The sequence below is a fragment of the Mus pahari genome, chromosome 11, assembly GCF_900095145.1.
Source record: "Mus pahari chromosome 11, PAHARI_EIJ_v1.1, whole genome shotgun sequence".
Classification (NCBI taxonomy): Eukaryota; Metazoa; Chordata; class Mammalia; order Rodentia; family Muridae; genus Mus; species Mus pahari.
The window spans coordinates 51,920,565-51,935,013 of NC_034600.1; the positions used below are offsets into that span (position 1 = coordinate 51,920,565).

Genomic DNA, 14,449 nt, shown 5'->3' on the forward strand with positions numbered 1-14,449 from the left:
AAAAAAAAAAAAAAAAAAAAAAAAAAAAAAGGAAGAAATTGGAAAGTATGCAGTGCCCAGTAAGGGACATTAAGTGCCCAGTAAGGGACATTAGAAGAACCATCGCAGCTGACACAGACTCAAGTAAAACAAACAGATCACCACATATATTAGCTTCAGAATGTAGGCTATCAAATTATACACTACACTGTTTTTACTTTTTAAAAAAATCACTTTTTTGACAAAAAGATAGTGAGACTCTAGACTTTTATGATCAATCTTTGTCATGTGTTCTGCTCTGGAAGTTGTTCTTCCCCAGTGTCAAATGGAAGCTAGGTTACCGTGGACTTTGGGGAGGTGGGGGTTGTAAGAAGTGGAGGTAGGGAATTCAGAACAAAGCATCTTAACTAATTTACCCTGAGAAAAGCAGGAAAGTAAGTAGAATATTGTAGGGGGGAATAGCGTGAGGGGAAACCGACAAAATAGTGCGCAATGGTGTGTGACACTTGTCTAGGGAATTCATGAACAAGCATCAACTCACCAAGGACAGGGGACTGACAGTAGAGCCAAGGCCCACCAAGGTCCAACTTGGTGAACCAATAGGTTTTATTGGACTTACAGGCATTTAGGTGAGGGGTTAGGTACAGAAGCAGAAATGACTCCAAGACAGCCACATCACCAAAGCCCATCCCAACATGGGTAACAGTTCAAGGAAGGGAGAATCTTATAGTGTGCTACAAAACCTTCAGATGAAGAGTGTCTGGGTAGCCCAGTTGTTCTGAGCCTCTTCTAGGGAGCTCAGATGGTTTCTGCTTCTTTCAGGCAGTTCAGTTTGTCTGAGAAAGTCTCTCAGCCATCCTTACTGCTTCTATATGCCTGGGGAAAGAGGGACCTAGTGAACCGTGTCTGTTTCAGGAACTTCCTGAAGACACTAATTTTTTTTTTCTGAGCTTATTAATAAGCCTCTCAGAAGGATGCAGTGTTTCACCTCCTCTTACATCTTACTGTTTCATCTTCATATGAACAACTTGTGTCTTGATTACCTTCTCTGCAAAGTGAAAACTCATCATCTCAGATGGTGAGGTACTCACTAAAAACAGACTTCCCCTCTGGAAGGAATGTTTCATCTCCCCTGAAAATACCCTATCATTTTAATTCCCATCCCGTGTCTTTACAAGCTTCCCTCCGAATGGAAGGTTTTAATCTTGAGGAAATATGGAGTCCCCATGTATTTTATAATATCAGGGAAATTTTTAATTAATATGTTGAAAGAAAGTCGACTATGAGAGATATTGGTAAAGCACTTGTCACACAAGTCTGATGACCTTTAATTTGGATCTCTGGGACTCACACAGAAGTCACACATGGCAGGGCAGGCTCTGAATTCTCAGCACACTCCTACTGGGTGCTGAGAGGCAAAGGCATGAGAGTTAGAGGACGCTCTAGGCTGCCGAGCCTGACTAACACGGCAACAAAAACAACCTGTCTCACAAGATGGGAGATTAAGACTGACACCTGAGGTTGTCCTCTGACTTCCATATGTGAGCCTCAATCATGCACACATCTGCACATGTATACACACACAGAGGGCAGGGGGAATCATACACTGAAAACAAAGAACAAATATTGAAACGAACATCCACATAGACATAGATGTGGTTACACATGCTGTTTGTTGCTCGTGCATTTTCAAAAAAATAAAAATAAAAAGCAAAGCAAAACAGAACGGCTTTGTTTCTAAAGGTGTTTTTCCCCCTAAAGGAGATTTTTGTGTTTATGGAGTCCCCAAAGCACCCATACACTGAACGCCACCCACAAAACATAGCACAGTGCCATCAGTGATCATTGTTCATTGCCTTTATAGGCTTTGGCCATAATTAAGGCCCATGGCCCCACCGTGAGCCTGCTGCTGCATCGGGAAGACTTTTATGAATTCGTGCTGAGCCAAATATCCTGGCTCCTCCTCCAGTACCGAGACAAGGAGAGTGATTTCTATGTCACACAGGTGAGAGGAGAGGCTCCATTTGAAACCTTTCTGAGGACACCAGGTGTCAAAAAGGCTTAGGGAACTCAAACACCTATTCGTTAGCCCCCTTTAGCCCTGCGCTGGGGCATAGCAGAAAGAGCTCACTGCAACTGCTGACAGAAACTGCAAAGAGGAGCAAAGAACTGTCCTTCCGAGCCGGTGACATCAGAATCCCTACGAAAACTCTCATAACTGTAGCATGGTTGGGCTTGTTCTTCTCATAAAATGTACTCCTTCTTTGTCCTGGATATCCTGTGTGGCTGCTCCATTGGCGGCAGCAGTCCACTAACCCATGAGTGCTTCCGTTCTAGAGTCTGAAAGAGATCCTCACCGCCACGGTCCTCTATGACACTGTCCTTCCCAAGAACCTGAGAAGATCAATCCTCAGCAGTTTGCTCCACCAGGTAGGAAGTCCATGCCGTCGGATCTCTTTGTTCGGTTCGCGTTATTTCTCCTCCTTGGACTTCCGCTTACTCTCTGATTGTTGTTGTTTCCCCCTATTCAGATCTGCAAAGTTCCAGAACCACCAATAAAGGAAAACAAACTTGAAGCTTCAAGCTGTTTCCTCATTCTAGGTAGGACTCAGCATCCCGAGTGCTAATAGAGAGAACTCAAAGTGACAACGATGGGAGAGTGTGTGCTGTCACTGGGACTGCTTCCAAACATACAGAATGTTCCTTCAGCTCACAGCAGTCTCTGCCTATCCTTCTCCCCCCACCCCCCACCCCTAGAGGATCACAGGAGGAGTGGCATGGGTAGGGCGGTAAGTCGTGCCAGGCTACCCAGGACAGGGTGATTCTGGGTAGAGAATATTATCTGCTACCAACCAGATGATTTTTTTTCTGGGAAGCCAGCATGAATTTCTCACCCTAAAAGATAGGAGATTGCTTTCCTCTGAGTATATCAGATGCTGTGATATTTTCAAGTCCTAAGTCATGGCTCGGTTCTTTGTCTCATTCTTGGTCATTCCTTCAATCTCAAGAACGTTTTAAAAAAAATTTCTCTCAAATAAATAAATAAATAAAATTCTCTCTCCTCTTTTCCTTTTCTTTTGTCTTCTCTCTCCCTCTATCTCTCTCTTTGTTTTACTTCTGCATTATGATACTTCTCCTTTCTGTCATCTTTTAAATACCTGGCACAGATGACAAAGGAGATGTCAAAGCCCCTGTGTCAGCACATTTGAGAACAGGCACTGGATTCCTCTGAAAGACCACCTCCTCCAGAGCTCTCTTACTTCATTGCATATCTATTATGATTTTAAGTATTTTTTGACATTTTTTTATTGGATACTTTTATTTATTTACATTTCAAATGTTATCCCCTTTCCCAGTTTCCTCTCTGGAAACCCTCTATCCCATCCTCCTTCCCCCTGCTTCTAGGACAGTGCTCCCCCACCCACCCACCCACTCCCACCTCACCTCCCCCACATTTCCCTACACTGGGGCATAGAGCTTTCAGAGGACCAAGGGTCTCTCCTCCCACTGATGCCAGATAAGGCCATCCTCTGTTACATATGTACCTGGAGCTATGGGTCCCTCCATGTGTACTCTTTGGTTGGTGGTTTAGTCCCTGAGGGCTCTGGGGAGTCTGGTTGATTGATATTGTTGTTCTTCCTATGGAGTTGCAAACCCCTTCAGCTCCTTCACTCCTTTCCCTAACTCCTCCATTGGGGTTCCCATGCACAGTCCAATGGTTGACTGTGAGCATCCCCACCTATATTTGTTAGGCTCTGGCAGAGCCTCTCAGGAGACAGCTATATCAGGCTTCTGTCAGCAATCACTTCTTGGCATCAGCAATAGTGTCTGGGTTTGGTGTCTGTATATGGGATGGATCTCCAGGTGGGGCAGTTTCTGGATGGCCCTTCCTTCAGTCTGTGCTACACTCTTTGAACCCGATTTCCTTTAGACAGGAGCCATTCTGGGTTAAAAATTTGGAGATGAGTTGGTGGCCCCATCCCCCAACCAGGGGCCTTGCCAAACCTGGGTATGGTCTCTAGAGGTTCTCCCTTTGTTAGGTATTTCAGCTAATGTCATCCCCATTGTGTCCTGGGAGCTTCTTGCTTTCCTGGCATCTGGGATTTTCTGGTGGCTAACCCCAGTTCTCCATCCCCCATTGCTACACACCTCTGTTCAATTTCCTGACCCTCTGTCTATCATCCCCATCTCCTCCCATACCCAATCTTGCCCCCTTTTTCCTCCCCCTCCTCTGTTCCTCCCAAGCCTTTATCACCCTCTACCTCCTGGGAGTATTTTGTTCCCCCCTCCTAAGAAGGACTCAAGCACTCCTTTGGTTTTCCTTCTTCTTGAGCTTCATATGGTCTATGAGTGGAATCATGGGTATTCCAAGCTTTTGCCTAATATCCACTTATCAGTGAGTGCATACCATGTGTGTTCTTTAGTATCTGAGTTACCTCACTGAGACAATATTTTCTAGTTCCATCCACTTACATGTATTTCACTTGTGTGTATGCCTGTGCACCGTGTGTGTGTGCAATGTCTTTGGAAACCAGAATACGGCATTGAGTTACCTGTGACTGGAGTGAAAGATGACTTTGAAGCATCGTGTAGGTGCTGGAAACCAAGTCATGACCCTTTAGACGAGCAATTAGTGCCATTGACTGCTGAGCAGTCTCTCCAACCCTCCCTGTCCCCTCCCAACTCCTCTGATGGTGTACATTCTTCTTCCCTGTATGTCTAAACTCTCTAGGTCACTTTACTCTGATCACTTCTAGCTCACATTGCCCTCCCTCGACCCAGGCATTCCATTGTTCTGCCCTGTAGCCCTCTAGCTTCTGGGCTGGTGAGGCATCAGTCCAGCTTCTGCCTCCATCTTCCTTGGTCTTGCCACGCCGCTTCATGCATCCCTTTTCTTCTTATAGGGACATTAGTTCCTTTGAATTAGTATCCCTTCTACTAGCCTTCTCTAGATTGTCTTTGCAACACCCCTAACTTCCACAGGAGGCTAAGGACACAGGTTGGAGGAGAGTAACCCAAACCTTGCAAGTATCTTAGAAAACAAACTTCTCAGCTACTACTTACAGAACTACCAATGCGCAGAAGTCACAAAACCAACCACAGAGTGGCCCTGACAGTCCTCAAGAGGAGACTCCTGTCCTCTCATTCACAAGTACCTTACCTACAAAGAAAATGAGCCCCTCCATGTTACATGCACATATTGAAATAATGTAATGTGTACTTAGCATATGCTAATATGAATCTTTTGAAGGTATTCTCACAAGCTTGGTGTTTCTAAACCTGCAGCTCATGCCAACCCTGTAGACCTCCTGGATTTTTTTGATGAACAAATAAGAAGTACCAATGAGGCTGTTCGAACAGGAATCTTAACTCTGTTAAGATCAACTATCAATGCTGAGGGTAAGCATTAAAGATGAAGCCAGAATAGTTCATCAGCAAGACAGTCGCAGAGGCCCATGGTCCCCAAACCCTCTGCTACATCTTCTGTGTGATGTCACATACAGGCAAAACTGCCTTATTGATCTTCTGTAACCTCCCCATCTAAGCAGGCATTTTCAGTTATTTTTCTTCTTTTGTGAAATGTACAAATGCATTTCATTGAGAAAGATAAAGAAACTTGAAGAGTTAAATTTTAGAAATTAGAAGACTGAGCATTTTGGTGAAGGGGTATAGAATTCTCTGCATTTAGAATAGAATAGAATGTAATGAATCACTGTATCACATTACTTCCAAAATTTACATTTTTATAGTAGAGAACATGTTTTCATTAATATTTTTAATTCTAATTGTCCACTGTATTTTTTCTTTTTTGTTACAGTAAAAAAAAAGATATACTATAAAATGGTTGATATCCTGAATTCAGTAAAATGTGAGAATTCAATTTTTTTCATAACATGGTAGGTTTAAAAGTCTAGTTGTTTAAGAATCGGCTGGTAACAATACAAAATAGTCCTAAATTTTACAGCCTGGGCATGGTGTATTCAATGCATGCTGTAATTTAACCTGTGATGGAAGAAAGAGATGTAACAGAAAACTAAAAGGGTAATTGACATGGTTAATGATCAGAAGATAGAAGAGATAGGAGAGGAAAGAGTATAGTGTTAACGAGCAGAGCCTTCGAATTGTGGGCTTTGAGTCTATAGGTTTTCACCAATTCTAGATGGCACTGTATTCCTACTGTTTCTGACCTTAGTTTCTCCTTTTGATTTTCAGAGCCCAAGTTTAGGAATCACACGACTTCAATCGAAAAGACAGTCAAACTTGTCATGGGTGACCTCAGTGTCAAAGTAAGGAAGTTAACTGGCACTTCTATTTGGCTGGTGGTGGCTTTAGGAATGACTAAAATTATTCTGGTCCTAGTGTGAAACTTTTTTATAAATTGCTCAGTGGTCATTGTCATTTTTTTTTAAAAGAACTCAACCCCAAAAGATAAATTACATTCTAATTTACATGCAGTTCAGAGGCTTCTTAGTGGAATCAAAGAGTTTTCCCATCCCAACTCTGTGATGTTCTTCAAATGGATTTTTTTTTTAAGGTTACTTACAAAGATGCTATGTGCTGAAGAGACTGCTCGGTGAGAAAATGCACTTGCTGCTAAGCATAATAACCTGGGAGTTAATCCTGAGTATCTACATACTGGGAGGAAATACTTATTCCAGCAAGTTGTCTTTTTATCTCCACATATGTGCTATAGAATGCATGCAACCATGCACATGTACACACAAAATAAATAGAAATTTTCTTTTAAAATATGACTACCAAATGTAAGCTGAACAAGAACAAGAGACATGCTAACCACGAGCAGGGGAAAGAATAGTAGCAACTACTAAATACTGAGAGTGGAAGAATCTTCCCTGGGGAAGAGCACTGGTTATCCAATGCCAAATGGTCAGTCCTAAAAACATACACATTCAAGAAACACTATACGCACAGGGCATTTTGTATATACATATTTAGTAAATCGATTACATATACATGTGTGCGTCTGTGTGTGTCTCTGTTTGTGTGTGTCTGTTTGTGTGTGTCTGTGTGTGTGTGTGTCTGTGTAGTAACAACAAAAAAGGGAGGGCATAGATATGAAACAGAACATGGAGAAATATATGAGAGGATTCAGTGGGAATGGGGAAATGATATAATTATATTATCATTTCAAAAAGAAATATTTCTTTAAAAGATAGTGTACTTTCTTCCCAAAAATAAGCCATGGGTCTTTTTCTTAGCGTAGATGTCTTATATTCAACCTGAGAGCATCAAGATTAAGTCTTATAAGTGGGCAATTGCTGCTGTTTCCTGTATCCTGTTATTCGATTGACATTTTTCATGTGAGAAAAGTAAAAATAAGAAAAAAATGAATGGTTATTTTAATTTTCATATGAAATAGTAGCTTGGAACTCATGAAAAGAACAAATTTCTCCCTAAGAGATTCTGGAATAAATCATGATGGAGTGGCAGGCACGTGGACGGGCCACCCTCTCCTCTGCGATGCATAAATCATTTCAGCTGTGTTACTCCTCTTCCAGGTAAGGAAGTCCACCCTTCTTCTCATCCAAACCATGTGTGAAAAAGGATACGTGGAAGCTCGGGAAGGATGGCCCTTGATCGATTACATCTTCTCTCAGTTTGCCATGTCCAACAGGAACCTGGTATGAGCAAGCTAGAGTTGTGATTGTAATTATCCTTCAAGGGCAGCTGACTCAATGAACCTCAAAGAAAATGATGGTGCCCAAGTCCAAGCTCTGACTAACCACTTTTATTATTTCTCTAACCCCCCAGTTCTCTCAGATCCCTTCCCCTTTCACTGACGTCATTTCTCATTTAACACGAATGTACCCTAGGATAAGTCAGCTTTCTCTTAGGAAGCAACATTCCCTCCAAGAGCCTCAGATGGGGGAGGCCGGGACAATTTAAATGGCTTTAGACACAACATCATGCTACAGTGGTGACTTAGATTGTTTGAGCCACAAATAAATACCTCCAGCTGGGCAGCTTCTAAACAATATTTGAGAGTCTGTTTCTGATGAGATCTTCCTCCCACACAGTGCTTTCTCAGTGAGGCCACTCTCGATGTAGGGACTGGCTGATTCTTAGGTCACTTCCACAAAACTCCCATTCGATCACGTGCCTACAACCTAACCATCTTCGGAGCAGAGTGCCACCATTATTTATACCATCACTTTGAGGTTTAAGATTTCAACATTTGAGTCTGTAAGAGAAAAAGACATCCGGGCCATAGCAACTGAGACTAGCTTTCCATCCAGGAGTGTGCGCGAGATCTCAGCCATTCTAGGAAGAGGGTCACACCTGAAATTAGAACCCATTCCACTGGCAAACTGTGATTTGCATTTTCTTCCCTAGAGAACATGGTAAGAGCCTAGACGACAGAGAAAAAGAACAGCATCGAAGAGAACCTTAGAGTCCTTCTTTTGATGTTTCAGCCAATCCTGTATCTTCTAGCCCATTTCTCCAATGGCGACATGATTGGTATTAAGGAATCCAGATCGGTGATTCCATGAGCCCTTCAGCTGACCGCTAATGTCTTCTGCCCCAAGTCTGAAAGCACACCAAAGTAAGCTTAAAGGAAATTGTTTATCATTTCTTAAAGGAAAACCCAATTAAATCTAACTCTCAAGAAGATGCAAATGGAGAAAAATCTGTTCAAGAGACAAGCCTCGAGGTCTTAAAGTCCCTGGACCCACTGGTGATTGGGATGCCCCAGGTAAGGGACTTTCTTCTCTTCTTTGTTTTTTTTTTGTTTTTGTTTTTTGGGTTTTTTTCCAATAATTTACTTTTCTTTTAATTCACTTTACACCCTGGTTGCAGCCCCACCTCCTTCCTTTCCTTCCAGTCCCACCCTAACAAATCCCTCCCCCCCCCATGACTCCTCTTCACCTCAGAGAAGGGGTAGCCGCAGTTGGGTACCACCCCACCCTGAGACATCTAATCCCAGCTGGACTATGCACACCCTCTATCACTCCAGGTAGGGGAAGGGGATCCAGTGGCAGGGAAATAGAGTCTGAGGCAGCCGCCCCTCAATGAGGGACTTTCATTACCATTTAAGTTACTGTGGTCACCTGTCTAGGGACCTGCTCACTTGGGGTTAAAGGCATGAGGTTGCACAAGGTATAGCCTTAGCTTTCTTGATATGCTGTAAGAACTGCAGTTTGATGCTCAGTGTATGGCTGAGAGATGTTTCTCAAAGCCAGAAAAACTCTACAATTAAGGCAGTGGGTACAGGTCACCTATGTGTAGAGAGTACATTTCAGTTCATAGGGATTCTAATATATTACTGCTCTTAAGTTATCTTAACTTACCTAGAAATATTGCAAAGAAGAAAGAGCAGTGTTAATGTACCCAGGCTCAGGGATAGTTGGAGACCAAGTTAATCTAAACTTCAAAGCAAGGATCCTAAGAAACTCTTTTTCTTGAGCAAAATAACCTGAAAATAAATTTTGATGACTCAGAATCATTGTTCCAACCAGGATGCAGTCAAAAGGGTCTCCCCCTCCAATTACAGTGGATCTGAGTCTTCCTCTAGGCTAGTATATAGTTCTTGAGTTATTTGGAATACTTGTTTCAGAAGCATATTTTGAAGCTATAAAGCTAATGGATCAGCATATCAGAGTCTACATCCGAAAAAGTGCCAGTGTTTCTGGTGCACACTAAAGTTTGAAACCTTCTTATCAAGGAGTCAGTAAAGTAGAAGAGAAGAAATATATCCCAGTATTCTTGACATTTAGGATTCCCTGACTAAACGTCAAAGAATCTGGCATATTGAACTATTGCCTCGTGGATGATGAACAAATAAAAATGTTAATCAAAGGCTAAATACAGAAAAGAATGCGTGTGGGGACTCCATGGAATAGCACGAAGGCAACTTTAAAGAAACTGTCTATCAGTCCAGATGCCAGTTATAAGAGTCATACAGCAGCACCCGAATACAAGCGAAACTGGGAGGGCATGAGAAGTCTTACAGGGAAATGGGGGAATTCATGATTAAATACAAGTTGCCAATACACAAAGCCCAAGCTGATGCCAGGGTTTCTATCAGAACTAGGGAAAGCTGCAATGGAGCCACAGAGCACAAGGAATAGCCACGCCCAGTCGTCCTCTTGTCCAGTCATCCTCTCATCCCCATTCTCCCCAGGGCAGTGTCACTTCAGCGTTGGAGTTGGAGAAAGCATGTGGGGTAGTTTCAGTTGTCACTTTGACAAGAAGAACCCTGACGTTGTGGAGGGAGCACAGAGGCGCAGGTCTACCCTTAGGGCCTCGAGCCATCATTCAAAGTGAAGAATTTTCCCACTCCAAAGTCAAGAAGCAACTCCAGGGAGAAAGACCCACCCACACTCACTACAACTAGCACTCAAACATGAATGCTAGACATGTTCATTTCTCTTTGACACAACCTGAAAACTGAAATACTGACACACAAAAGAGGAGATTCTAAAACAAAAGGGGATATTCAACATACGAGGCTATTGGGAAGTACAGAAAACGAGAAGTAACACTTTCCATGTGTCCTACAGGTGCTATGGCCTCGAATCCTGACTTACGTGGTACCCGAGGAATACACGGGAACACTGGACTACCTGTTTAACATCATCCGAATTCTGATCATGGCGGAAGAGAAGAAGAAGCGTGATATCCAGGAGTCAACAGCACTTGTCGTCTCTACAGGAACTGGTTCGTACATCCATAAATAAAGCAAAACTTTTCTGTTCTGAGAGACTCATTCCAGAATGGCTACCAACCACACTTTGAGCTCATACCTGACCCCAGTCTGAATTTCCCCGGGCCCCCCCCCCCCTGCGGTGATGATGAAAATTGCTTTCTCTTTCTAGTGAAACTTCCTTCACCCCAGCAGCTGCTGGCACGACTTCTGGTGAGTGACAAAGAACCAAGATGGGATACATTTAAGCTGATAATACAGAAAGTTCAGTTTAAAATAAAGATTCTGAAAAAAAAATTGCTTAAACATTTTCAAAGACACACTAAGAGGAAATGATGATTATCAGCTACACTGATGGCATTTATGAAAACTTACTACTGACAAGATAATCTTCTCGCTCTGAAATTCTTACCAAACTTAAATTATTTAAAAATAAACATGGGATGCAGGTTCAGACCTAAGATGAGCCTCCCAAAATTAAAATTAAAATAAAGGTGCACTGAATCTCATGCGTGAGTACCATCAATCGAACCCCATATCTACAGTGTAGATTTCTCTTCTCCATATCTGGCCACAAACATATCCTTTATTCAAATAATAATCTACATGTCCTTATTTAATTAATGAGTAAATACAAATATTGATTCTTTCCATTAAGTTTTCTGTTCCTTGTTTCCATGTATTTTTTTTTCACCTTCATCCTCAGGCCAAAGAAAGAGTGGAAGGAAGGAAGGAAGGAAGGAAGGAAGGAAGGAAGGAAGGAAGGAAGGAAGGAAGGAAGGAAAAAGAACAGATAAATGAAAGAATAGTAAATATTAATTTTGTCCTTGAATGAGAAGAGACTTAGCTTATTTGTTAAAAGATCACTTAATTTAGGGATGGGAGGAAAATGTGAGGACAAAGCCAATGTGGCCCCGTTACACACATTCTCACTTGATCATTCCCTGCTCTGCCTTATAGGTAATCTCTATACTGGCCAGTTTAGGGCAGTTGTGTGGGGCCGGTGCAATAGGTCTTCTGAAGATTATGCCTGAGATAATCCATCCTAAACTGGTAGAGGTGTGGAAAACACGCATGCCTGCGCTCCTGCGGCCTCTGGAAGGTATGAGATAGTGTGGCTGTGTCTTTATGCTAAGAGGCAAGACCACCGAGAAATGCTGCCCCATTTTTCTGTAACCCCATAAGGCAACAGTGCTCCTTTTAGGCAATTAAGGCAAAGAGCATGCTAGGTAAGGCAGTCAGCTCTTTTGTTTGACTTGACTCCTTACCATCTAGCTCTCAGCAGGTTATGGTCATGGGTCAGAACGGCAGCTTTATGGGAACTTTTCTTTTTGCTCTGGTTCCCCCCCCCCCTTCAAATACAAATATTTTCCTTTGCTATTATCTAAAAGGTAGCTCCTTGCTAATGCATGCTTCTCATTCTAATAATTGAGATGGGCAAACAATCTTATTCAAAGTCATTCTTAGATACACAATGAAGTTTGAGGCTAGCTTGGGCTATATGATTTTTAAAGGGGGCGGGGTGGGGGTGGAGGTAAAGGTCTTGGTGGGTAAAGGCACTTGCCTCGAAACCTGACAGCCTGAGTTGGGTCTCCAGAACGTGCATGGTAGAAGATAAACAGTCTCTGAAAGTTGTCCTCTGACCCCCATATGTGTTCAGTATGCATATGCATTGGAGGGGTTGGGGAGGGCGTGTACACACTTGCGCATACACACACACACACACACACACACACACACACACACACACACACACACGTTAAAGCTTTCCAAAGCAAAAGGAAAACACCTGAAAAACATTGTTGATGTTAAAATACGTGTTACAAAATGTGTTCATTTCAGTCATTAACTCTGAAAGTAGCAAAACTAACAGATGTTATCATAGATTGAGGACACTATTTGACAAGAAATTTAAAGTTGCCAACACAGTAAATTTCATCTCAAAACACTCATCCTGAACAAAGAGAAAGCTTGAGTTGGAACTTCTCCACTGGATGTTGAGTCGGGGAGAATTGAAGTTGGCTGATTTGAAGTTACAACATTCATTCTCATCTCTAGGAAGTAATGCCAGCATCGTGCTGTGGGAAACCATGCTGCTACAGGTAAGGGTGGGTCCTACACCTCTAATGAGCAGCAGCAGGTAAGGGGGGATCCTCAAGAACTATTGACCATGGAGGGTAAATTAGCTCCTTATCCCTCTTCTTATTAACAGCAAAAGAATGCATTGCAAAGAGGAGGTAGCTCCTTGGCTTGAGAAAAGGACTGGCACTTTAAAATCATTGTGTAAATCTTCTTTAAGTCTTAATGGGAACAGCAATGTTTGTTCTTCAGTTTGTGTTAAAGAGAGTTATGATGATTGTACTCAGTATCTCTCTCTTTCTTACATCTTGACTTCTCAAAGGATTTTTATCCCCTTCATTCCTTGGTAGTTCACAAAACACAGATTAATGTGAAGCCCACTTCTGCGCTCCAAAATGGAACCCTTTCCTTCTGCCTGTTTCTTGTTATCCTCTCCCACCCCTGGTTTCTAAAACCCAAAGGGCCCCTGCTGTATCCTTTCTCCAGAGAACAGTCTCCTCTGTAGCCAAGAAACTCCTCGAACTGTTAAATCTAAACAGTGCTGGGGAATGTCAAGTTGCAGATGGGAGTAGGCGGGGCTTTCATCTCAGGAAGCCACTGGCAGTGAAGGAGCTCAGAGACAGGGAGGGGGTTTTTATGTTTGTTGTTTTGTTTTGTTTTTGTTTTTGTTTGGTATAGCAGATTTCCCATCATTATCTGTCTGCATAAGAATTTCCGGTGGCTTCCTGAGAATGCCACTTTCCAGGCTAGCAGAATAGCTCGGCAGATCAGAGAGCTTGTCCCCAAGTCTGACAACCTGGAGTTCCATCCCCATTCCTCTGTGGTGGAAGAAGAGAACCAACCCCCACAAATTACCTTTGCACCTCCACACATGCACCAATAAGTAACTAAATAAATGTTTGTTTGTTTGTTTGTTTAACTGCAAAACTGTTAGTTTTCAGTGGCCTCCCCACATTACTTCCTCTGCCTCTTTTCAATGCTTCTTCCAAAATCAGCATTTGTTTCTTTTTGATTAATATATATACATATATATGCACTGGCAGATCTGAAAGTGATAGCCCTGCTCAGCTGGTCCTCTGTTCTTACATTCCTACTTCGCTTATGTCCTCCTTCCTGTCTCAAAATCCCCAGCACGCATTTACCAGCTACTGTTTTTAAAATAGCTTTTTGTGATGGGGAATTTCTTTTTTTTTTTTTTCTAGCAGGAAGCCTTAAAAACAGTTCCTTTCCTTCTTGCACTCCTGAGTATGCAGCTAATCTTTTTTTCAAAGCCATGTAACATATGTTCTTCTCGCAAAGTTTCAGGACTATTTCATTTCTTTCCTTTAAGAGGCCCACTAGCTGAGCTCCAGCTAGTTTTAAAAGTGCACATAATCTTTTCATGGGCCTTTGACATTAAGTGTTCTTTTCTAAGCTTAGAAAAGAGGGAATATAAGAGAAATAATATGTTTTAGAAATCCTAATAGATTTTTGTCCTCCAATGAGGTAAAAAAAATTCCTTTTAAGACATCATCCCATGAAGCAATACAAGGATCCAAGAGTCTGCCCTCTGGTTCTCTTTGGGAAATTCTGGTGAGATCAAGAAGATCTACTTAGAAAAGGACAAGTTGGTAGAAATGCACCTGTGCCTCTGTTTGGTTCCTAAGGACATTTCATTCCCTCTTTGAAAGCTCTCTCTCTCTCTCTCTCTCTCTCTCTCTCTCTCTCTCTCTCTCTCTCTCTCTC

The 14,449-nt window shown here is 42.3% G+C and overlaps 1 protein-coding gene across 1 annotated transcript in view; it reads left to right on the forward strand.

Moving 5' to 3' along the window:
- Mroh2b (maestro heat like repeat family member 2B) overlaps positions 1–14,449 on the forward strand; it is a 62,668-nt gene that overhangs the window by 8,519 nt on the left and 39,700 nt on the right. The window contains exons 7-17 of the mRNA XM_021208659.1: positions 1,844–1,984; positions 2,317–2,409; positions 2,511–2,580; positions 5,266–5,379; positions 6,193–6,266; positions 7,500–7,622; positions 8,582–8,695; positions 10,503–10,659; positions 10,818–10,858; positions 11,606–11,747; positions 12,704–12,747. Coding sequence (XP_021064318.1) covers positions 1,844–1,984; positions 2,317–2,409; positions 2,511–2,580; positions 5,266–5,379; positions 6,193–6,266; positions 7,500–7,622; positions 8,582–8,695; positions 10,503–10,659; positions 10,818–10,858; positions 11,606–11,747; positions 12,704–12,747 — 1,113 coding nt within the window. The remainder of the gene's footprint in view (positions 1–1,843; positions 1,985–2,316; positions 2,410–2,510; positions 2,581–5,265; positions 5,380–6,192; positions 6,267–7,499; positions 7,623–8,581; positions 8,696–10,502; positions 10,660–10,817; positions 10,859–11,605; positions 11,748–12,703; positions 12,748–14,449) is intronic.